Below are 24247 nucleotides of genomic sequence, written 5' to 3'. Positions count from 1 at the left end.
AAGTGGTCCTGGGAAATAACTTCACAGATGTAGTACACACACACACACACACACACACACACACACACACGTAAATACATAGTATACACATAGATACCTCAACTCTGAAATAAACAATTGAGAACTCAAGGCAAAAGCAAAATAGTATCCAGGCGTGGTGGCGCACGCCTTTAATCCCAGCACTCGGGAGGCAGAGGCAGGCGGATCGCTGTGAGTTCGAGGCCAGCCTGGTCCACAAAGTGAGTCCAGAACAGCCAAGGCTAACACAGAGAGACCCTGTCTTGAAAAACCAAAAAAAAGGAAAAAAGAAAAACAGTGTGCCAGATAGTGTCTCAAGAATCTGCAAGTCTTGCTGGGTAGTGCATAGCTACAACCCCAGCACTCAGGAGGTTGAGGTAAGAGGGTTTTGCTTTTGAGGCCAGCTTGGTGGCACACACCTTTAATCCTAGCACTCGAGAGGCAGAGGCAGGTGGATCGCTGTGAGTTCGAGGCCAGCCTGGTCTACAGAGTGAGTCCAGGACAGCCAAGGCTACACAGAGAAACCCTGTCTTGAAAAACAAAAACAAAAACAAAACAAAACAAAAACAAAAAAAACAAAACAAACCCAAAACCGAAACAGGCAACTGTCCTTTGGGATAGTCCTCTCTCTCCCTCCCTTCTTTTCTCTCCTAACAGAATTTATATACATATGTGTATATACTAAACTTTGTAAGTACATTAAAACAAATATCAAAAGTGTGTGTGTGTGTGTGTGTGTGTGTGTGTGTGTGTGTGTGTATGAAGCTGCATATGAAATTCTAAATTTTACATATAACTATATAAATATGTAACTGGGTTTTGGAAGTTTGTGTTTCTTTTTTGAAACAGTTTCTCTTTGTAGCTCTATCTTTCCTGGAACTTACTCTGTAGACCAGGCTGGCCTCAGCTAGGCAAGTAAACAACTTTTTTTTTTTCTTCTTTTAGACAGGGTTTCTCTGTGTAGCCTTGCCTGTCCTGGAACTCACTCTGTAGATGAGGCTGGCCTTGAACTAGCAGCAGTACACATGCTTCTGCCTCCCTGAGTACAGGTGTGTGCTATCCCGCCTAACATATAGGCAAGTACTATTAACAGAGCTGCACATACAGCCTACAGTTAGAATGAAGAAACAGGAAAACCATTAGTAGATACTTACAAGTGTCTATATTTATTGTTTACTTCAGGTCATTTCTCTCTATATTTTTAATACATTAAATCATAATATATATGTTTTTTTTTTTTTGAGATAGGGTTTCTCTGTGTAGCCTTGGCTGTCCTAGACTCGCTTTGTAGACCAGGCTGACCTTGAACTCACAGAGATCTGCCTGTCTCTGCTTCCCAAGTGTGGGATTACAGGCACACCCAACTCTCTGGCTTCTTGTTTGAGTCTAATTATTGCCTGCGTACGGGTTAATCTTGTATATTTTCCAATTCACTATAGAGGGTGGGGTGAGTGAGCCACAGAACATATAGTAAGCTAGGGAAACAGTTACCAGGCCAGTCTGGTTAGAGCGGAAGGTTTCAAGAGCAGCAGCAGGAGCCAGGGAAAGACTCCATTCTGCTTTCTAAGGAGGGGTACTGCCAAGGGTGAAAATGACAGGCCCTCCATTCAACTCCCATCTTCTATCCAACTCCCTTTGTGGGTCTGTCGGCTTCACCAAGTCTCTCTAAGCCTCAATTTTAGAGAAAGGAAAGGCTGGGGTCTGCCTCCTCTGCATGGGCATGGGTTTCAGTAGGAAAAAGGGAGCAGCACACGTCACTGCGGGCCTGGCAGGACACAGGCACTTGGCGAGTCTGAGCTCTTACTGTGATGAGGCTGGGGAGCCTCTAGGAGCTTGCAGCAGGGAGGTGAGCCATCTGGTGACAAGGGTAATTTATTAGGGCAGCATGCATGTAGGGAGGGTGGAAGCGGAGGTACTTGGAAAGCAGGCACATCTCTTACCTGTTCTGGAGAAAACAGGGACAGAGAATAGTGCAGAAAAAAATGGGCTTCAGGACTTGGTGGTGTGCACTGTGAGTTAGATGCACGGACACCCTGAGTGTGTTGGTACAGGTTGCTGCAAGGAGCTGCAGGGAGATGAAGTATCAAGGACAGACCAAGAATGTTCTGTCTTAAAAAAAAAAACTATATTAAAAAAAAAAAGAATGTTCTGTCTGCTGTCCACTGGCTCCTATAAGAATCAGATGAAAGGTGGATTTCATAGATTTTGAGAGTTGTTTCCTTTTTGTTTGAATTTCTAATGTACATTTCAAAATTTTATTTTGTGCAAGAGTAGGTTCTATCCTTCTACTAAGTGGATCCTGGAGATTAAAGTTTTGGTTGTGAGCCTAGCCTTTAACAGCTGAGCCATCTCTCCAGCCCTGGAGATTAAATTTAAATTAAGGTCAGTAAGCATGGTGAAAGGTCCATTTACCTGCTGAGCCATTTTGCTGACTGTCTTAGTTAGATTTCCATTGTTTGATACACACCCTGACCAAAAGGAACTTGGGGAGGCAAGTTTTTACTCAGCTCACAGTTCCATACCACAAACTGGAGCCGTCAAGGCAGAGACTGACGCAGAAGCCACAGAGGAGTGCTGCTCACTGGCTTGCTCTCCAGGGCGCGTTCGGCTGCCTCCTTACACCATCCAGGACCGCCTGCCAGGGCTTATCCCACCTGCAGCTGCCAGGACCCTCCTACACCATCCATCATTCAAGAAAATGTCCCGTGGGCTTGCCTACATACAGGCCAGTGTGCTGGTGGCCTTTTCTCAGTTTTGTGTCTAGTTGATGTAAAACTAGCCTGTACACCAAGCTTTTTTGATGTTTGTTTGTTTGTTTGTTTGTTTGTTTGGCCTTTCGAGACAGGGATTCTCTGTAGCCTTGGCTGTCCTGGAACTCTCTTTGTAGACCAGCTGGCCTCAAACTCACAGAGATTAAAGGTGTATGTACCACCATGCCCAGCCAGCCTTTTTTTTTTTTTTTCTTTAAACTAATGAAGCCCAAGCTGGAACTTCTAACCTGCTCTGCCTTACACGTCTGCATAGACTATAGATGTGAGCCACCGTGCCTGGCTTTTCTTTTGTTTTTTTTGTTTTTGTTTTGGGGGTGGGGCGGGTGTTGTGTTCTGGAACAGGGTCTTACTATGTAGCTCAGAGTAGCCTCAAAGTTGCTACCATAGCCCAAGCTAGCCTTGGAGACTGACTCCTCCTGCCTCTGCCTCCCAAATGCTTGGCTATTAGGTGTACACTATAGGTTCCATGTACCTTTTTTTTTTTTTTTAAGATTTATTTATTTATTACATACACAGTGTTCTGCCTGCATGCACACCAGAAGAGGGCACCACATCTCATGATAGATGGCTGTGAGCCACCATGCGGTTGATGGGAATTGAACTCAGGACCTCTGGAAGAGCAGACGGTGCTCTTAACCGCTGAGCCATCTCTCCAGCCCCAGCTCCACTTACTTTTAAACTGTTCTCAGACCACCAGGTTGAGGGTTCTAAACTCACTTATTAGGGAGAAAAGAATCTTAGTTTTGTCTCCTAGAAGGTGGTTGATCCAAAAAAGGTGCAGACCTGGAACGTGGGGGGGAGGTGGGGGGGCAAATGGAGAGGATCCTACAGAGACTCCTTGTTTCTTACAGAAACTTTCTTTCTCTCAGAGTAGCTATCTTTTCAGACCTTAAGTAGAAGGCACAATGCAGCCTCCCACTTTGAATACCACAAAGCCTCCTGGGCAAAGTGATTGCTTATAAGTAGACTGCCCTGTGGGCACAAGCACAATCCTTACTCTCGCCTTTTTAATAAACTGGAGAGGTACCATTGGGTATCAGCAATCAGCTTCTGAAAGTAGAGCTCATCAGTCACTCTCTCAAGCTTTTTGCACATCAGGAGAAAATGAGGTCGAGAGTCCTTCATAGGTTGGTGATTTGTGTGTGGGTGTCTCATGCTCACCCTGGACTTGTGAGGGAAGAGGGCACTCAGAAGACGCCACTTCCTTACCTCTGTACTATTTCTTAAGATAAATTGATTTACCATAAGATAATAATCATTTTTCAACTTTTTTTTTTCCGAGACAGAGTCTCTCTGTGTTAGCCTTGGCTATCCTGGACTTGCTTTGTAGACCAGACTAGCCTTGACCTCACAGCAATCTGCCTGCCTCTGCTTCGCGAGTGCTGGGATTAAAGGTATGCACCACCACACCTGGCTTTTTTTTCAACTTTTATTTATATTTTACATGTGTTTGGGTGTGTGCCTTGTCTGCATGTATGTGTGTACATGTGCATGCAGTGCCTGCAGAGGCCAGAAGAGGCCATCAGGTCCCCTAGCACTAGAGTTACATTCAAGTGGTAGTCAGACACCACGTGGGTCCTGAGACTCTAACCTGGAGCCTCTAGAAGCGCAGCCAGTGCTCTTAACCACTGAGCCATCTCTTCAGCCCCAAGATATATTTTGCCACACATATAACTATTCACCATGTGCGCATGATGCCCATGGAGGCCAGAGAGGGTAGCAGGTCCCCTGGAACTGGAGTTACAGATGAGTGTGAGCCACCATGTAGGTCCTGGGAACTGAGCCTGACCTCCAAGAACAGCAAGTGCTCTTAACTGCTGAGCCATCTCTTTGACCACGTTTGTGTGTGTGTGTGTGTGTGTGTGTGTGTGTGTGTGTTGGGTTTTTGTTGTTGTAATTGTTTTGTTTTTGTTTTTGTTTTTAATCAAAAGTCAGGGTGATCAAGTAGAAGAAAAGAGACTCTGAAGACCCCAAGCATAGATTGTAAAATTTGAGTTATCTTGCTGGGTGTGGTGGCAATGCCTTTAATCCCAGCATTCCGTAGGCAGAGGCAGGCAGATCTCTGAGTTCCAGGCCAGCCTGGTCTGCAAAGTGAGTCCAGGACAGCCAGGGCTGCTACACAGAGAAACCTTGTCTTGGGGAAAAAAAAAAAGAGAGAGAAAGAGAGAGAGAAAGAAGTTGGAGTTATCTTGATGCTTGAAAAAAAAATCTTGGGGGCTGGAGAAATGGCTTATAGGTTCAGAGCTCTGGCTACTCTTCCAAAGGTCCTGAGTTCAATTCCCAGATATTAACTACATGGTGGCTCACAACCATCTATAATGAGATCTGGTTTCCTTTTCTGGCATGCAGGTGTACATGCAGATAGATCACTCATATATATTAAATAAATAAATAAATAAATAAATCTCTTTTTTGTTTTTCAAGACAGGGCTTCTCTGCGTAGCCTTGGCTGTCCTGGACTCGCTTTGTAGACCAGGTTGGCCTTGAACTCATAGCTATCCACCGGCCTCTGCCACCATGGCCCTGGGAGTGCCTATGTCAGAAGTACTGCCTAGAGAAAGTGACACATGTCTTATGGTGGGGTGAGCTCTGGGAGGTCGTTTCAGGCAGAAGAAAGGGACAGGCTTGTTGTCTGAGGTTAAGGATGACTCTAATTAGACCTCTAAGGGAGGGCTCTAGTGTAGGGAGTGGAAGCAGGCTGCTCTAGGGTGCCAGCAGGGGCTAGATTTCTAAGGGCTTTTTGTATCACAGTCAGGAGTTGAGTCTTGCTCTGGAAGATCAGGACGAGAGGAGCCGTGGAAGGGACAAACCAAGGCGCAGAGGGAGACTCCTTTCTCCCAGATGGTTTCTTTGTCCTACTCCTGGCCACACCCCTTTGAATTCACCCTTTGCCCTTCTCAAACAGGACTAAAATCTAAGCATTGTCTGGCACTTAGATAAAAGTAGACCTCCTTAGAGGCAGAGGGGCTCAAAGCTGCCGCCAGCCTGAGAGGCAAAGGTTATAGTGGGGTGCAGCGTTGCAGACTCTAAAGGCGGTGGCGCCTTTCATTACCATGTTCCCTGTTCTTCCTCCCTCACCATTTAGACAGAGAAACCTGGGTCCATCCAGCTACCATACGCTCTAAGCAGGCACATGCAGCAGCAGTAGAGAGTGGTAAACATCGGACAGAGATGGACCTCATCGGAACTCAGCAAGCACAGCCGTGAGCCAAGTCCATCTCGGGGCATCGCTCCTGCCTCCTGTTTGCAGGAGCATGCACAGAGATGGCAGCCTGTTCAAAAGCAAAGATTTCCTCCTTGTGTCTCCTCACACTTTTTTGAGGTGTGGCCTGGCAAGAGTCGTGAGTTATTGTAGGGCTATTGAATAAAGAAGTCATAGTTCCTAATTTTCTGGCACAGTGCAACTCCCATTTCCACAGTTAGTGCTGTCGTAGGAGTCCTGGTGCCCAAGTTTGCTCACTCCCTGAGAACATCAGGACTAGCAGGTTTGACCGGCTGCTCTGTTTGACATAGTTCAGAGAAACTTAAAAAGTTAAATTGTACTGAGTGACTTCCTTTCCCAGCCCTGGGAGGTTTCTCTATGAGGACAAAACTCAGTAGCAGCTGGGCCTGAGACAAGACTCATTTGATCCACCCACGGGCAGGCTAGGAAAGGCAGAGGGGTCACAGAGCTGATGGCCCGTTTGACTATGTCCTCTGCACCCTGCTCACCTCTCCCCACTTCTTCCCTTGCTCTTCTCTTTTTAGGAAACGTCTTTACCCAGCAGCCGAGTTACTACACTGACCTGGACGAAACCGTGCCCACCATACTTCAGGTACCGTGGCTCACCCCTGCCCGGGCAGCGCACGCTGGGCAGAGGGAGGCCAGGCTTCGGCCTTTTCTTGAGGAACCTGGGAGAAGTGTTTGCTCTCCACGCCGCTTCCAGACTCATCTTGAAGTGTGGCACAGAGGTGGAGCATTGAGCTAACACGTGCAAAGCCCTGGATCCCATCCTCAGAAAGGGGGGGGGGGGGGCGGAGAGGGAAAAGGAGGAGGAGGAAGGAGAAAGAGGACTCACCTCCCAGACTGTGTCTTTGTCCTACCCGTGGCTATGTGCCTTTTAATTTACCTTTTGCCCTTTTTGAACAAGACTGAAGTCTAAAGACTCTCTGATGCTCACATGAAGGGGTTTGGTTTACATTTTGTGTCATTTTCCAACTGCTGTATGCCTCCAAAATTACTCCTATCAGAGACCTACACTTCTCACACAGGAACTGTGAAGGCTTATAAAACCATTTCATGAGAGAATAATGTGTATTGTAGAAAATATGAGGAAGTTAAAAAACTGAAAGGAGCTGGACCTGGTGGCTCATTCTCGTAATCCCAGCTCTTGGGGTCTAAGGCAGGCGATTGTCTTGAGTTCCAGGCCAGCCAAGGCTACATAGTGAAACCTTGTCTCAAAAAAATTTTATTTATTTATTTTTTGTTTCGTTTGGGTTTTTTGTTTGTTTTGCGGTGTGTGTGTGTGTGCGTATGTTGTTTTTGGATTTTTTGGTTTTGGTTTTTTGGGTTTTTTTTTTTTTACATAGGGTTTCTCAGTGTAGCTCTAGGTAACCTGGAACTCACTCTGTAGACCAGACTGGCCTTGAACTCAGAGAGATCCACCTGCCTCTGCCTCTTGAATGCTGAGATTAAAGGTGTGTGCCAACATGCCTGGCTTCAAAAATAAAATTTTAATTATAAAAATCAAGGTAATATATGCCTTGGGTAGATGGCTTAGTAGGTAAAGGTGCCTGCCACCTAGCCTGAGGACCTGATTTTGACCCCTAGGGCCCACTTAGTGGAAGGAGATAATGGGCTCCCACAAGTTGTCCCCTGACTTTTGCACACATGCCTACACACACACCCCACTACCAATTCCGTCTTGCTGGGTTTTATGACAGGTTCTGTATTCAACGCTGTTAATTTGTCTTTGTTTTAACAAAGCTCAGCAATGACTGAAAGTGATGGCGCACGCCTGTGCTTTCTGCCCTTGGGAAGTAGAGGCATGAGGATAATGATTCAAGGTTGTCATCCTGTCTGCACAGTGAGAGCAAAGGCATCCTGACCTACATGCGACCCTGTTCAAAACAAAACGACAATCAAACTGCATATGTTTATATACACACATATGTAAAAATGATCCTATAAATGGTCATCTACAAAGAGATGTTCACATCTTTTAAATATTGCTGAAGGTGTTTCTCAGATATTTGCTGAATCTATCCAGTCAAATTATAGATGCAGGATTCTTGGGGGTTATATTTTATATGCATGCTGTAGGTGTGGTTCCTAAAGATGGAACTCAGGGTCTTGTTGAGACAGGGTTTCACTATGGCCTAGAACAGGCTAACTAGACCAGGCTGCTTTTGAACTCATAGAGATTCACCCACCTCTGCCTTCTGAGTGCTGGGATTAAAGTACCACACTCGGCCTGGAATTTACATGTACTTACATGTACTTGGCCTGAGCTGCACCGTCAGCCCTATACAGTTTACATTTAATTCTGTCCACCAACCCATTGGATGCTCTGTCCCTAGGTTCCAAGGCAGTTCCTGGGTTACCTGTCCTAGTTGTGGGGTGGGAGTCCCAGGTGCTTCCTCAGCCCTTTTTGGAAGAGAACCCTTTTTGCCTTTCTTAGGTCTTCAACAATATCCTCCAGCACTGTGGCTTGCAGGGGGATGGGACCAGCACCACACCCCAGAAACTCGGGGAAAAGAGTCGATTGACCCCCAGTGACATGCCTCTCCTGGTAAGCTTGCCCCTCAGCCCAGCTTCTTTTGGCTAGGAACCTTCAGTCAAACCCTGGTTGCTGTGGGGCTGAGAAGATAGCCAGTACTACAGGGCACAGCAGTCTCTTCCCCTCCTCTGTCTTTGTCCTTTGATTTAACCTGTGTTTCCACCTGTCCTGTGGGTTAAGAAGCTTTTCGGCACATTTTGTTCCTCTCTGGGCAACCTTTATAGAGCACAGGAAGAGAACTGGGTCTGGTCTTTAGTTAGTTGTGCTCAGCAGGCTCACTCCTTGAGCCAGCCATTAATTCCACGAGTGTATTTTGAGGGATCCCCAGCATATGCTGGGTCCAGTGCTGAGCCTGGGGGTAAAGCAGCAAGCAGGAGCAGACATGGCGCATCTCCTAGCACTTAGAACTTCAGTAAAGGTGACATACAGAAAGCAAACATTTTTATTTGTTTTTTCAAGACAGGGTTTCTCTGTGTCACCCCAGCTGTCCTGAGCTCTCTTTGTAGACCAGGCTGGCCTGGAACTCACAGCGATCCGCCTGCCTCTGCCTCCCTAGTGCTGGCATTAAAGGTGTGCACCACCATACCCAGCCCTCAGAAAGTGAACATTTAAGAAGCTTGGGTCCTGTGCTGATCACTACAAACAGCTGGGATGAGGCAATTGTGAGCCACCTTCTTGGCATTTGCCATCTGCTGAGAACATACCCATTAAGCAAGTGTTTCAGAGGCATATAGGCCAGGAGCTATGGGAGCAAATCCTCTTAGCTCTCTGAGCCCGTTTCCTTATCTGTAGCATGGAGACCCCAGGAGCCACCCATCCTGCTCCTTCAAGTTGTCGTGAAAGCAAAGGGTGGACTTGCTGTTCCTGTCTGCACCAGGCTGGGTGATCTCTCTCTGCACCCAGTGTTCAGATTCAGAGTTCATTTTCCTACCGCATAGAAGAGAGACTATCTGAGTTACAGGTGACCTCAGCCATCACTGACATGGGCCTCTAAGCTGCAATGGCAAGCTCTGAGACTTAGGATGATTAGGTGGCAGGTTACCCTCCCAGAGATGGACGGCCCTGTAGCCCTCAAGCATCTTTCTGCCTGCTGGGGACTCTGACTTTGCCAGTTATGATCCAGGCTCTCTGTGGGGCTAGAGAGAATAACACTGTATCTTTTCTTGACAACAGGAATTAAAGGACATTGTTCTCTACCTGTGTGATACCTCTACCACACTCTGGGCCTTTCTGGACATCTTTCCTTTGGCTTGCCAAACCTTGCAGAAACATGACTTTTGTTACAGGTACAGTGGGATTTCTGGTTAAAGTAAGGGCTCTGATCCATGTATCACTCAAATACATATTGATTTGGTCCTTAGAATATACCAGACTGGGGCTGGAGAAATGGCCCAGTGGTTAAGAGTACTGGCCAGTCTTTCAGAGGACCCGGGTTCAATTCACATGACAGACAGCTCACGGTTGTCTGTAACCTCAGCTCCAGGGCACCTGACACTCTCACTCAGACATACATGCAGGCAAAACACCAATGCATGTACAATTAAAATAAATAAATCATTTTAAAAAAATAATATACCAGTCCATCTTCCAGCCTGGGGACACACAATGAGGAACATAGATAAATGTCTGCTGAGTGGAGCCCTCCCAATTTTGGCTAAGAATAGGATTAGGGATGAGGGAAAAAACAAAAACAAACAAATAATGCTGGGCCGTGGTGGCACACGCCTTTAATCTCAGCACTTGGGAGGCAGAGGCAGGCGGATTGCTGTGAGTTCGAGGTCAGCCTGATCTACGGAGTGAGTCCAGGACAGCCAAGGCTTCCCAGAGAGACACTGTCTGGAAAAACCAACCAATCAAACAAATAAACAAAAACCAGCCCCACAGCTTCAAATCTACTTTGTTTGTTTTGTGCGCCTTACAGTGGGACTGTAAGAGCTTATTGTAAGAACAGTGAGAGCTGGTGTGATGAGGAGACAGCAGAGATGTTCCTTCTTTGTGGCAGGGGTGTGCAGAAGGAGGGTGACTCCTAAAAACAGCTTAGAGTGATGAGCAGGAAGCCTGGCGCGCTGGCTGCTCCTGCCATCCCAGCTCCACAGAAGGCTTAGGCAAGAGGGCCACCTGAGCCTAGTCAACATCACTAGACCTGCCCTCAGAATGTAAGACTAAGAAGGATCAGAATGTTCAAGACAGAAAGGCAGGGAGGGTGTTAAAGCAGATGAGGTGTCCAAACTAACTGCCAGGTGTGGTGGCGTGCTCCGTTAGTCCCAGCGCGTGGGAGGCAAAGGAGGGCAGAGCTGTTGAGTTTGAACCATGGTCTACGTAGAGAGTTGCAGGGCTACATAAAGAGACCCTGTCTCAAAGCACAAACCAGACTGTTCCACAGAGAAGCAGGGATACACTGGTTGAGGACCCCAGGACAACAGGAAAAGGAGTTGATAATGAAAACGTGGGCTCCACTATTTGATGCCAGATGGAGGCTTTAATCCACGGAGTCCTAACGAAGATTGTGCTAAGATGGAGAAGAGCTCAGAGGGCCCGATAGCAAGAAGGGAGCCTTTGCCCAGTTAGCATCATGAGATCTTCCTGTACCGTGAGAAGGTGGGGAACATGGGTTTGGGCTTTCCCAGGCTGCTGTGAAAGGACCATCAGCCTGCTAATTGCCTGGCAACAAAAAGTACTGGCCCGTTCCCAATGGCCCATAACTGTTACTCTGTCTAGGCATCTCTCCCAACATTTGCAGCAGCTTCTGGGAGCTGCTCAACTCCATTTACCCACCCATCTACCCATCCCTTCTGTCACTTAACCCACCCATTCAACAAAACATTTATCTAGCTCTGACATGTGCCAGAGATGGCAGCTGGTCCTCTGCCTCCTCTGAGGTCTCCTGTGCCTGTGAGAGTCCGGCATTAGGGTTGACCAGCTTCCCAGGTATCATGCAGAATAAAGTGCTGACCAGCAGTGTCCGCGGAGGAGCGGGCTTGGGGTAGCACTATAGCTGACCACTTTGGGGAGAAAAGGTATTTTTGTATATTAAAAGCCCATGTGGAAATATAGAAAAGATACAGAGCCAGAACCTGGAATCACCTTTGGAATTACACTGCTCCCAGCATTTTATCCTCTGCCTGTTCCCATTTACTTTAAGCATTTTTCTCGTTTTTGTCCAAGCGTCTCCCCAAACACGCACAGATGGCTTCTGAGGGAGGAGGCTTTAGAAGAGCAGACTTCCTGCACGAGTCCCCAGCCATCTTGGAGAAAGGGGAAGAAAGAGATGCACTTTAGAAGTGCCTGCCTTTGACTCACATACAGCCTGCAGCTGGCCCAACCTCTTCCAGCCTGTGCTGCAGGCTGTAAAAGCCTTTGCTAGCTACACCCACACACACGCACACAGTTCCCACAGCTCTGGGTTAGGGGTCACACTTAGCCAAAGAGCTCTTTCACTTGGCCCTCTCAGAACAGCTTGCTTCCCTTTCCTCTCCCGTCCCCTCATGCCTGCGTGCAGTTTCTGCTCTTGAGTCATAAGTCAATAGTACTTCCACTTTGACAGAACTCAAAAGGTGTAAAATGGGGGTGGAGAGATGGCTCAGCAGTTAAGAGCAGGCTCTGTTTTCGGGAGGACAAAGTTCACCTCCAAGCACCCAAGTCTGAGGCTCACATCAGTTCCAGGTCTTGTGGCCTTTGTGGGCACCCTTACACACACGCGGGCGCACACACACAGAGCTTTAAAAAAAACCTTTAAAAATGTAAAATATATGGTGAAGTGTCTCCCTCTCCCTTTCTAGTTCTTTTTCTCACATGTCACTCTGTCCTTGGTTTGGGTGGGATTTTCAGAGAAGTGCAGACTAGGAAAATGTGCTCCCTGTACTCCCTCCCTTTGATTTTGCTGTGACGGGAATGAAACCCAGGGCTTTACAGATTCTCAGCAGAACCTCTATTACGGAGCCACACTCTCCACCCCCTTTTTAAAATTGAAAGCTGGAACTGGGGGAGATGGCTCAGTGTCTTCAGAGTGACTCACAGCACTGTGCACCTGGCATACTAGACACCAGGGACAGATTTTTTATTTTTTGGTGTGGCTTTTTTCAGTTGTTTGCTATTTCAAAATAAATAACATTATACACTTATCACTTGATACCTTTGCAAGCATATTTGAGGATTAATTCCTAGAAGTGGAAATGCAGGGACAGATGGTGTGTGCCTCTTTAATTCTCACACATCTTGCCAAATCACCCTCCGTAGGGGTTGTTTTAGTTTACCCTCCCTCCAGCAGCACAGCCTGGCAAGAGTTGAGCCCGCTTAGGCCAAACTGCCCTCTCTGGCCTCTGCTGATGCTGAATCTAGTAGGGCCCTGCTCCTTTTGGCTTAATTATTCTCTGCCACGTGCAATGCTACAGTAGGATCGGCATTGCAGAAAGCCTGTCAGAGGACAAGCACACACTTGCAGAGCACCTGCATAAATTCAGCACTATACTAGGCACGTAAGTACATCTCTGACTCTGTGAAACTTAAGATGTTTGGAGGAAGAATTAGATTGTAGAAAAGAAAGCCAGGCACAGTGGTGCACGCTTGTGATCCCAGCACTCAGGGAGGCAGAGGCAGGTGAATCACTGTGAGTTCTAGGCCAGCCTGGGCTACAAAGTGAGTCCAGGACAGCCAAGGCTTCACAGAGAAACCTGTCTTGAAAAACCAAAACAAAAACATTATAGAAAAGAAGCAGCTGCTCTGTCTGTTATGAGGACTGCACGCCCTGTGTGCAGCAAATCCGGCCCCGGGAAGGAAGAATCCTGTGGTGAGTAGCCAGGAAGTACACGGTAAGGAGGGAGGCCTGGACCGCCGCAGGGCTTGAGGACAGGGACGGGACGGACGTGCAGGAGGAGAGGACAGCGGCTCCCTGTGGTGCCCACCCACGCTAGTCCCAATCCTTCCTCCTGCCTCAGCCTCCCAAGTAGCTGAAAGGGTAGTCATACGTAACTGCTGAACTCATAATGGAGGTGACTATGCATTTTTTTTTTAGAAAGTTTTAGATTTATTTTATTTATGTGTGTGTTACCTGTGTGCATGTGCATACCTGGTGTCTGGAGTTCAGAAGAAAACACCAGCTCTCCTGGAATTAGAGCTACAGATGATTGTGATCACCATGTGAGTGCTAGGAACCAAACCCAGGTCCTCTGGAGGAGCAACAAGTACTCTTAACTCCTGAGCCACCTCTTAGCCCTGTATGTGTATATACTTTTTAATTATTTTGTTGTTGAGACAGGGTCTTGCTGTATAGTCCAAGCTGGCTTCCTTGTGAGCCTCCTGCCTCAGCTTCCCAAGTGCTAGAATTAATAAGCATGAACCACTACTTCTAGCATATAACTTTTTTTAAAAGATTTATTTATTATTATGTGCACTGATGTTTTGCCAGCATGTATATCTGTACCAGGGTGCCAGGCCACTGAGAACTGCAGTTACAAACTGTTGTGAGCTGCCATGTGGGTTCTGGGACTTGAATCTGAGCCCTCTGGAAGAGCGGCCAGTGCTCTTAACTCCTGAGCCACCTCTCCAGCCCCTCATATACTTTTTTATTAGGAGTTGTAATGCCAGGCTGGAGAGATGGCTCAGAGGTTAAGAGCACTGACTGCTTTTCCAGAGGTCTTGAGTTCAATTCTCAGCAACCACATGGTGGCTCACAACCATCTACAGTGTGATCTGATATCTTCTTCTGGCCTGCAGGTAGAACACTGTATACATAATAATAAATAAGCCTTTAAAAAAAACTTATAATGCCACGAATAATACCTCAAGCCTTTCATCCCAGCACTCAGGGAGGCAGAGGCAGGTGGATCACTGTGAATTCAAGGCCAGCCTGGTCTACAAAGTAAGTCCAGGACAGCCAGGGCTACACAGAGAAACCCTGTCTCGAAAAACAAAACAAAAGAAGCGTATGTCCTGCCCCTCAGAGGTCCTAAATTGAATTCTCAGCACTCATATCAGATGGCTCACAACTGTCTGTAGTTCAGCTGCAGGGAAAGGCATCTTCTGGTGTCAGTGGACATCTGTGCTTATGCCCACATACCAACCAACAGGCACACACATATAACTCAAATCTTTGTTGTTTTTTGTTTGTTTGTTTTATCTTGGCTGCCCTGAACACTCTTTGTAAACCAGGCTGGCCTCAAACTCACAGTGATCCATTCAAATCTTTTTTTTTTTTTTTTTTTTTTTTTTTAGAGTCATAGTTAAGTTGGGTGTGGTGGCACATGCCTGTAATTCCAGGACTCAGGGAGGCAAAGGCAGGCAGATCTCTTATGAGTTTGAGGCTAGCCTAGTCTACAAAGTGAGTCCAGTACAGCCAGGAAGGACTACACATAGGAATCCTATCTTGAAAAGCCAAAATAAATAAATAAAGATAGTTAAGCTAACTGGTTTAGTTCATAAAACAAATATAGAGTGTGGTGCGTGTAAGTCCTGAGCACATTTAGCCTGTTCTGAGTAAATACATCATGTTGACATTGTCACATGTAAACAATTTGTAGAGATTTCAAACCATAAAACTACTTAATATCTCAGAACCAAGGCGAGAAAGATTATTGGTAACTAACTGTGCCATTCCAGGGCTCATAGAGCTGGCACATTCTGAGCAAAAAGAAAGGTAATCTATGCCTGTTTCACAAGTCCAGGGAGGCCCGTGTTGCCCTCTGCTCACTTTGTTAGCGTACGCAGAGTTATGGTTATTCCCTAAGGCTGTTGATTGGCTAGCACAGTCATCATTCTGGGGTAGGCTCTGGGAAGCCACTGGGTAGCCCCAGAGAATGCTTATGAGATGGCTGTGGGGGCATGGATTGACTCAGTCAAGCAGCGTGAGGGCCTGCATTGGACCCCTTCAGAAGCCATGTGAAACTGTAGAGTGTGGTGTTACTCTGTGTGCTTCCAGGCCTGGAAGAAGGCCGTGGAGCTCCCTTGCCAGGCAGCCTGACCTAGCTGGTCAGCATCAGGCCGAGAGCAGCCTGTCTCTGGGGAGGTGGACTGCTTTCCTCGGACAGCACCTAAAGTTCTCCTGTGTACACGTACACCGTGGGTTTGTGGGAGAGAGAAATGAGCCTTTCTGCTCCATCGGACCGTGGTGCTTGTGAATAAATCTGGTCTTTCCCATGCTTGCTTCTGCAGACTGGCGTCCTTTTATGAGATGGCTGTTCCGGAAATGGAGTCTGCAGTTAAGAAGAGGAGGCTTGAAGACAGCAAGTGAGGCAGGGCAAAACTAAGAATGCGGTGTGGGAGCGGGCAGCCTGGGCACAGGCTGTGGTGTCCCCACTCTAGGAGAGAGGGGACCAAAGACCGAGGGAGGTTTGGCTCCTAGTCCTGGACTTAGTGGTCTGCTAGCCATGCTCTTTGTGTTGTTGTTTTTGTGCCTGTTTGTTTGTTTGAACAGCTCCTGAGATTTTAATTTTGTTTTTACTTTGTGTGCTGAGAATTGCACCCTGGCCTTGTGCACGCTAAGTACGTGCTCTACTACTGAGCTGCACCCTCAGCCTGTAAAGGTTTTTTTGTTTTGTTTTTTTAAATACCTGCTCTGTGAGAACCTAGAGAGAAACACTTTGGCAAGTAGAGATTTCTTTTTTAAAGTTTTTATTTAGTTCTTTGAGAATTTCATACACAGTATTTTGACTGTACTTACCCCTCCCCAGCTCGCCTCTGATTCCCTCCCTTCCCTACTTACCCAGCTTCTTTTTTTTTCTTCTTTTTTTCTTCTCTTTTTAACATATGAAGGCAACTCTGTTCTGCCCGTATACTCGTAGCTGTGTGGCCTTCCACTGGAGTGTGGTCAGCCTTCCAGGGGCCATTCCTTTAAAGAAAACTGACTCCTTTTCCCTATAGCTCTCAGCTGCCAAGCAGCCTGTCAGCTAGGGGTAGGCCTTTGTGCCCACCTCCCTCCATACTAGGGTCTGATCTGGTTTGCACATGTTTGTACATTTTGTCACAACTGCTGTGAGTTTATATGTGCAATTGCCCTACTGTGTCCAGAAAACACTGTCTCGTTGTGTCACCCACTGCCTCTGGCTCTTACAGTCTTTCCATCCTTGCTTCCGCAATGATCTCTGAGCCTTGGGAGGGGGCATTCGATATAGATGAACCATTCAGTGCCCCCTAAATCCTGGCAGATAACAGCTGGTTCTTGCATGTCATCTCAGCTGTGGCTTCAAGCTCTTGGTAACTGACCTTGCTGTTCCTGTTGTTCTCTGTTAACTGAGAAGGGGCCTGGAGCCAGCTGGCTGCCCAGTGCTTATAGCCTTTTGTCAGCTGCTCCCACCGGTGACCTTTAGGACCACCTCAGGTGTGGGGTGTCACCTGCAGCTGCTGAGAAGGCGTTCCCATGGTACCTTTCATCACTTAGTCTACTTCCCTTCTCTCTGTCCATTAAAGGCTGCTGGGTGACATGTGGCAGAGGCTTTCCCATTCCAAGAAGAAGCTAATGGAAGTGTTTCACATCATCCTGAACCAGATCTGCCTCCTTCCCATCCTAGAGAGCAGGTAAGCTCCAAGGGGCCTCTACCCTTAGCAGTGCTTCTCACCTCTCCTCGCTCTGCCAAACATAGTAGGAAACCCAGAAAATGCCTTTCTCTACCAGCAAGAGACTGCAGAGGGGCAGGGTGAACATCCGGGGAACCTGCAGGCGTTCTTCCTCCCTCATGTCCTTTCTAGCTGTGACAGCATTCAAGGTTTCATTGAAGAATTCCTTCAGATCTTCAGCTCCTTGCTGCAGGAAAAGAGGTGAGTGGGGCTGAGCTGGGACTAGCACATGTCCTTCCCTCCAGTCCCATGAGGCCTTGCACTGTGAAGCCACTGATATATACTTACCATGGCACAGTGGTTCTGTAGCAGAAATGGGGTGACCTCCCAGAGGGTCCCTGTGGTCCTAACCCTGACCCTTCTTTCTGTGCTCTGTCCCACAGATTCCTCCGGGACTATGACACATTCTTCCCTGTAGCTGAGGACATCAGCTTGTTGCAGCAGGCTTCATCAGCCTTGTATCCTACTATGGCCCACTAGGCCAAGGCCTGACTAGGTCAGATAAGGCATGCTGGCACCCAGAGGGCCAGAAGGTAACCCCAGCAAAGAGTCCAGCAAGGCCCCAGTTCCTCTCTCTAGGTGTGTTCTGAGGGTTTGGGCCCACGTGTCCAGATCGTACTTGAACCGCATGGAAGGAAATAAGGACACACAAACAGGTGTTAGGAGGTGTCCCGTGAGGAGAAGTAGGACTACACCTTACACGGCAAAGTTGTTCCCTGGGGTTAGAGGACAAAGACACTCTGAAGAGCCAGCCCTCCAATGTCATGTGTGGCTGTGTGTGGCAGTGGGCAGGAGTGTCTGGTAGGGGATACAGCAAGAGATATGAGGTTGACCAACATTCAAGGCCCTTATGTGACACCTAGAAGTTGGAGCTCCATGCCACAGGTGCTGGAGAGCATAAGAGGCTGGGAAGCAGTGGCATAGGCCGCTTAGACTACGAGACGGCTCCGTTTGGCTCTAGGAAGAGAATGACTGGCCTGTCAGCAGAGACAGAGATGATTGCCGCAGGCCTCCCTGCATGGATCATGTGGGTTTGAAATAAAAGCAGCGTGAAGGTGTGGGGGCAACTTAGATTACTGGCCCAGTGTCCAGAGTGGCAGAGAGAGAGGAGCGCTGGGGAGGAACTGGCCTTTGGGCCATTTCTCTTGCTGGATCAGGTCCAGTCCTGCCTCAGGGACCCCAGTGGGCCCTCAGCCTTTTCAGAATAGCCTCAGCGTGGTGGATAGGAAGTCCAGTGACAGTGCCGTTGGCCCTCTTCTTGAGTATCAGAGAAGGAAGGGCTGTTGGATCATCTAACAGTCTGTGGTGCTGCTGGTAATCCCCAGCCCTGTCTGCTCGGAGCTGCTCTACCAAGCAGCAGGTGCTGGGGCTCCAGTCCTGTGCAGCAGTGTTCTGGTATGCTGTTCCACATGACACACTGAACAACCCATACTTGGGAAAGGCCACATGGTCAGTTGCTGGACAGGGACTGAGAAGTCAAGCTATCCCAGAGCTGGGAAGTGGGTCCTAAGCACGAGAGCCCTTAACACTGCCTCTTAGGGATGAGACCCGGACTGCCTACATCCTGCAGGCTGTGGAGAGTGCATGGGAAGGGGTAGACAGACAGAAAATGAAGGACAGTAAAGACCCATCGAGAGCCAAGGATCCTAATAATGAAGTCACAGTGGCATCAGAGCCAGTCAGTGAAATGCCGTCACAGCTGGAGAACTCAGAGCATGAGGAGGTGTGTATCCAGGAGACCCTGCCCCTAGTTTCTTAGCGCTCCTGGCCGCCTCTTGAGAAAAAGGCAAGTGGCCAGGCTCCCTTCCTTGTTCCTGCCTTTAGGGAAAAGAGTCCAGCCCTGGGGCTGCTTGTACTACCTAGGTACAGAAGAGAGCCCAGCCCTTAAGCCCTTGATCTCAGCCTGTCTCTCTGTTCCCCTCCCCCCTTACTTATTTTGAAACAAGGTATCTTACTCAGGGGTCCAGGCTAGCCTTGAACTCACAGCCATCCCCCCATCTTCCAACTGCTAGAATTACAGGGTGCACTCATGGCCAGCCCTCTTCCTCTATAGGATGAAAAGATGAAGGTTTTGTTTGTGGACTCCCTCTCTAGCTCCTCCCCACTCTGGCTAAGGTGGAGCTCCTCTGCTGGCAGAGAGTGTGGTGCCTGGCCCACTTCCCAGGAATCTCAGGGCTGCACTGAGCAAGGTGGGAAGCCTTGGAACTAGTGCTTCCTTCCTCCCCCGGCTTTCCCAAGGTCAGACAAGCCTGTGTGGAAGGGCCATGCAACCCAGGACTTCTCCCCGTGTGGTGCAGACCGCACTGTCTCGGGCAGGCTGCACGGTAGTAACCTGACCTACTGCTTGCCAACTGTGTGTGGCATATCTCTTGTGTTGGGTGTAGTTGCTCCCCTGCATATAGAGATGGGGCAGTGCCTGCTTCCATAAGGTTGCTGGGGTTCCTGGTGCTGCTGTGCAGAATACTTGTGAATCTAGCTGGTCCTCAAAAGCAAAACTAATAATAATAAGGTAGCAAATGCTACTGTTCTTCCTATTAGACCCCAGCTCTTTTCTTCCCCGTTGGGTGGCTTCTCTGAACCATGGAGGCCTTTATCATCATCGCCATGACCACCACCACCATCATCATGATTTTCTAGTGCTGGGATTGAACCCAGGGTCTTGTTGACGCTATGCTGGCATTCTGTCACTAGCTATATCTCCAGCCCTTTATTGTTTTGTATTTTCCCATCTCCTTAAAAATAACATTATAAAATGACACCACATTGCTCAGTATGCGAAATGAAGTCTCCTTACTGAAAAGAATGTTACTTACTTAAGGGGAACGTCTCCACGCAGCTCACTAGTAGTTGCTGTCGTCCTTCAGAGTCAGTCACCTTGGTAGAGTTGGCAGGGAACTTGATCACTGACACATGACTGACTGTGGAGACCCTCCTGCATACCAAGCACTCTTCTCTGTGGGCAATGCACATCTCTTCACTGAGCCATTTGACGGAGCCCTATGAGACCATGACACTTTGTTCAGCGAGAGAACCTACAGTGCCCCAGATCACACAGGCAAGGGTAGCTCAGCTAGGAGTCCTAGAGCCCCTCTTTTCACAAGTGAAAACAGGGCCTCAATTTAAGTCACTTGGCAGAAGTCCTACACATAGGAGAGGCAAGGCGAGGGCCCCGATGCCAAACTCAGTGCCAATTGGAGACTCTTACCCTTTCTCTTGCCCAGTCTTTCCCTCCATCACTCTGGCTCTCGTTGCAGTGCATGGGTGCAGCAGCTGCCCTGGGCCCTACCGTATGTGGTGTGGAACTTGACTCACTCATCTCCCAAGTGAAGGACCTGCTGCCAGACCTTGGGGAGGGCTTTATCCTGGCCTGCCTGGAGCACTACAGCTATGATTCAGAGCAGGTCATCAACAACATCCTGGAGGACCGGCTGGCCCCTGAGCTCAGCCAGCTGCACCGCAGCCTAGAAAGGTGGGAGAGAGAGATGAGGAGAGGTCCTCACAGCAGGGGCCCCCTTACCCTGCCTCCCACTGCTCCCCGAGACCAGGGGCTCAAGTTGTTTCTTTTTCACAGCAGTTTTTCCATCAACTTGAACTAGTCCCCTCTTCAAAAAGAGTAACCTTTGGGGCCCTCAAGGTTCTCAGCACACAGCTGGCTATCCCTGCAGGCCCTTATAGGGAAACTTACTAGAGACTAGCAGTGTAGCAAATGGTGATGACGTACCCCAGCTCCAGATGTGCCCCATCCTTAGCGCATTACCAGTTTCCCAGCTAGGATGCCAAAGCCACTCACTTTCTCTGCGCTGAACCTTTTGGTTTTGGCCCACCGCTATTCCGAAAGCCTCAGGAGAAAATAAGAACAAGGACACAAGTGGTTGCTTCTTCCATGAACAAATGATGTTTGCCAAGTGAATGAATGAATTTAGCTTTGTGCCTTTGGACACATTCCTCAGCCTGTTTGTGCTCCATTCACAGATGACGTTGTTGAGACACAAGCGGGGAGATTAGGAGCTGAGGGTGGAACTCAGCGGTAAAGCATGGGCTTAGCTTGTATGCAGTTGCATGTTGCATCCCTAGTGCCAAAAGCAAGTGCCACTGTCCCGCCCCCAAACTATAACTCCCTGTCTCACAGGGCCATTGTGGGCATTTGAATGAGGGCAGAGCTTCCATGAAATAGGAAACTGGTGTGCGTGGCACACAGGGAATGAGGGCACGGTGTGGCCGTGGCTTCTTGACAGGAGCCCGGTAAGAAGAGCGCAGTGAGGAGCTCCTCACTAAAGGGAAATGCTTCTGAAATGTAGTGAGCAGTGTGATGTGAGGAGCGCAGTGGGGCACGGGGCGCAGGTAGATGCCAGCCGGCTGGGCTCCTTCAGGTGACTTCTGTGCTGTGACCCCCAGGCCAGTGAAGCGGGACCCCACGCCCCTGCTGACATCTCGTCACAACGTCTTCCAGAACGACGAGTTTGATGTGTTCAGCAGGGACTCAGTGGACCTGAGCCGAGTGCACAAGGGCAGGAGGTGAGTGTGCAGGACACGGGGCTCTGCACCCCAGTTCTGGAGGGATGGGGCTCTGCACCCCAGTCCATTTTATATGTATGAATGCTCTCCTTACGTGTATGTGGCTACAGAAGCACCCAGAGAAGTGCCTGCGACTGGAGCTACAGGCAAACTTGAGCTGCCAGTTGGGTGCTGAGAACCAAACCAGGGTCCTTTGCAAGATTAGCAAGTGCTCTTCTTAACTGCAGAGCCGACTCTTCAGCCCTCAGGGGCAGGTTCCTTAACATTGTACCTTAGGTCCCGCTGTGTGGAGGCGACTGTTCATGGTACTTCCTGGTTAGTGGTAAAGGCCTGAGGGCCAGACCCGTCCCCTCGTCCCTCCTAGCTTTTGATGTGTGGATGTTGGCTCTGTGGGTGTAGAGCTAGACAGTTCTTAGAAGCCACTTTTTGACCTGATTTGTCTCCGGGCTGTGATAAAAAAAAAAAAGAAAATTAAGTCATGTGAGTAAAATTTTTCCAAAGAGTCCTGTTTCAAGGCTTTCTTTCTTTCTTTCTTTCTTTTTTTTTTTTTAAGATTTATTTATTACTATGTATACAGTGTTCTGCCTGCATGTACACTTACAGGCCAGAAGAGGGCATCAGATCATGTTACAGATGGTTGTGAGCTACCATGTGGTTGCTGGGAATTGAACTCAGGACCTTTGGAAGAGAAGGCAGCACTCTTAACCACTGAACCATCTCTCCAGCCCTCAAGGCTTTCTTTTGTTTAGTTTGTCTTCCTACTTTCTCAGCATTGAAAACTCCACTCATGACCTATTCATTCATTCAACAAATATTTGCCTGGTGCTTATCACCCTGGGCTATTTGGTGCTGTAGTGGCGAGTACACTGCAGTGACACTGCCTATGGCCCTGTGAAATTTGCATTATTCAGCTTATCCAACAAGCCTGAATGTGGGCAGCCTCTGGGCTCCTGCTAGGGCTGTCAGCCGAGACAGGAAGGCTCTTCTGAGAGAGTGACAGAATGCTGAAGGATGTGTCGGGCCGCTCTGCAAAGGAGAGAGGAAACTTGTGAGTGAGCGTCAGGAACAGGGTCTCCAGGGCCAGTGTGAGTGTGGTAAAGGTCCCGTGAGTTACCTTTATATAAAGATTGCCCAAGCTGAGTGTGGAAGCTCTTGCCTCTAACTCTAGCATGCAGGGACCTGAGGAGGTTTTCATAGCTGCATAGTGAGTTCCATCATAATCTAAGTGAGACCCTGTCTCAGAAATAAACACAAATAAAGTGCTGGGCTTTGGAATGGTTTCCCCCGGGAAGAAGCTGAAATCACAGGTGATGGCAGAAAGAATGATAGCCAGGTCAAGAGTGGGGTGGGGAGAGTCGGCCTGCTTCAAGTTCTGTAGTCACATTGATTCATAGAACCCAGAAACCGGGAGCTCTGTTCAAGTGCAGCCAGTACTGCTCCCATCATAATGGTGTGGTCCAGAGGGCCCAGAAAGGGAGGAGACTGCCAGTCTTGTGGCCTTGTTCTGGTAAGAGCCCAGAGCAGAAATGTCAGCTGCTGCTTCAGTTAGGATCCAGGGCTGATCCCTTCCCTGTCAGTCTTGTGGCCTGGGGCAGTGTGCTGCCTGACGCTTATAGCTGAGCAGACACAGGGCAACTCTGAAGCCATCCAGCTGGCTGGACAGGAAGCCCTAGCACACAGCTTCGTCAGTCAAATTGTGACATCCCCGGATCCCAAGCAGAGCTGGGATCCTATTGGTAGCTGCTGTGGGGGAGGGTCAAACAGGGTCCCCCCAGGCCAGCAAAAGGCACAGGGAGCCTGACTGGTGGGGTCCTCCACAGAGCTTAGCATCTTTGGATATAGGTTTTCCCCCTGACATGCATCTGTAGATTCACCCAGGTCACTCCTCATGGCCACCCTGTTGTGAGTCACCTATGCGCATTTGCCAGTGGGCTGTCCTCAGCTGCCAGCGTCACCAGGGCTGAAGCAGCCAGGTGTCCTGAAGGCTGTGTCCTAACTCTGTGACACTCTGGCTGCCAGCAGAGACTGCGTGACCAATGTTTACCAATCCCACTCTGTGGGCAGCCCAGGGGCAAGGATTGTAAAAAAAGGCAAAACCTTCATTCGTGTGTTCAGTATTTATCCACTCAGCAAATATTTATTAAGTGCTTTACTAGCACAAGATCCTGTGTGAGGCACCAGGAAAACAAGGTGAGCAAGGTACCCTGGCTTTGCCCACAAAGGGCAGAGACCGTGGGAAAGACAGATCATCAAATAAGCAGGTGCACTGGAGTTCAGCAGGGACACCTGCCCTAGTCAGGGCAGCTGGAAGGGCGGGGAGGAGTGCCTTCAGGTGACAGCTGGAAGGGCGGGGAGGAGCTATAGGAGGCAGAGGTGGGGCTTGGCTCCCCTGTGGTTTTTATTTGATAACAAGCACAGGATGGATCTTTTCTGTCTTCTGGGACCCTGGCTTAGGGGTTCTTAGGGGACTGTGGGGCACTCTGGCTACTAGAAGCCATAATGCTAAGAGGGGGCATAGACAAGGCATACTTGTCTCTCTTTTATCTTTTATTTATTTTTGTTTGTTTTTGAATTTTGGTGATGCTAGGGATCAAACCCAGAGCCTTGAACATGGGAGGGAAGTGCTCTAGCAGTGCA

General features: G+C 48.6%; 1 protein-coding gene across 3 annotated transcripts in view; it reads left to right on the top strand.

Moving 5' to 3' along the window:
- Positions 1 to 24247, top strand: part of ASCC2 (activating signal cointegrator 1 complex subunit 2) — a 46480-nt gene that overhangs the window by 13822 nt on the left and 8411 nt on the right. For all 3 annotated transcript variants that reach the window (XM_084798695.1, XM_084798694.1, XM_084798696.1), the window contains 10 exons: positions 6537 to 6604; positions 8450 to 8560; positions 9722 to 9834; positions 15695 to 15769; positions 16949 to 17056; positions 17228 to 17296; positions 17479 to 17553; positions 18635 to 18818; positions 20350 to 20564; positions 21491 to 21610. In XM_084798695.1, the coding sequence (XP_084654821.1) occupies positions 6537 to 6604; positions 8450 to 8560; positions 9722 to 9834; positions 15695 to 15769; positions 16949 to 17056; positions 17228 to 17296; positions 17479 to 17553; positions 18635 to 18818; positions 20350 to 20564; positions 21491 to 21610 (1138 nt within the window). The remainder of the gene's footprint in view (positions 1 to 6536; positions 6605 to 8449; positions 8561 to 9721; positions 9835 to 15694; positions 15770 to 16948; positions 17057 to 17227; positions 17297 to 17478; positions 17554 to 18634; positions 18819 to 20349; positions 20565 to 21490; positions 21611 to 24247) is intronic.

The sequence above is a fragment of the Acomys minous genome (genome assembly GCF_964271855.1).
Source record: "Acomys minous genome assembly, chromosome: 10".
In the NCBI taxonomy this organism is placed as follows: domain Eukaryota; kingdom Metazoa; phylum Chordata; class Mammalia; order Rodentia; family Muridae; genus Acomys; species Acomys minous.
This window is presented reverse-complemented; position numbering and strand designations above follow the sequence as displayed.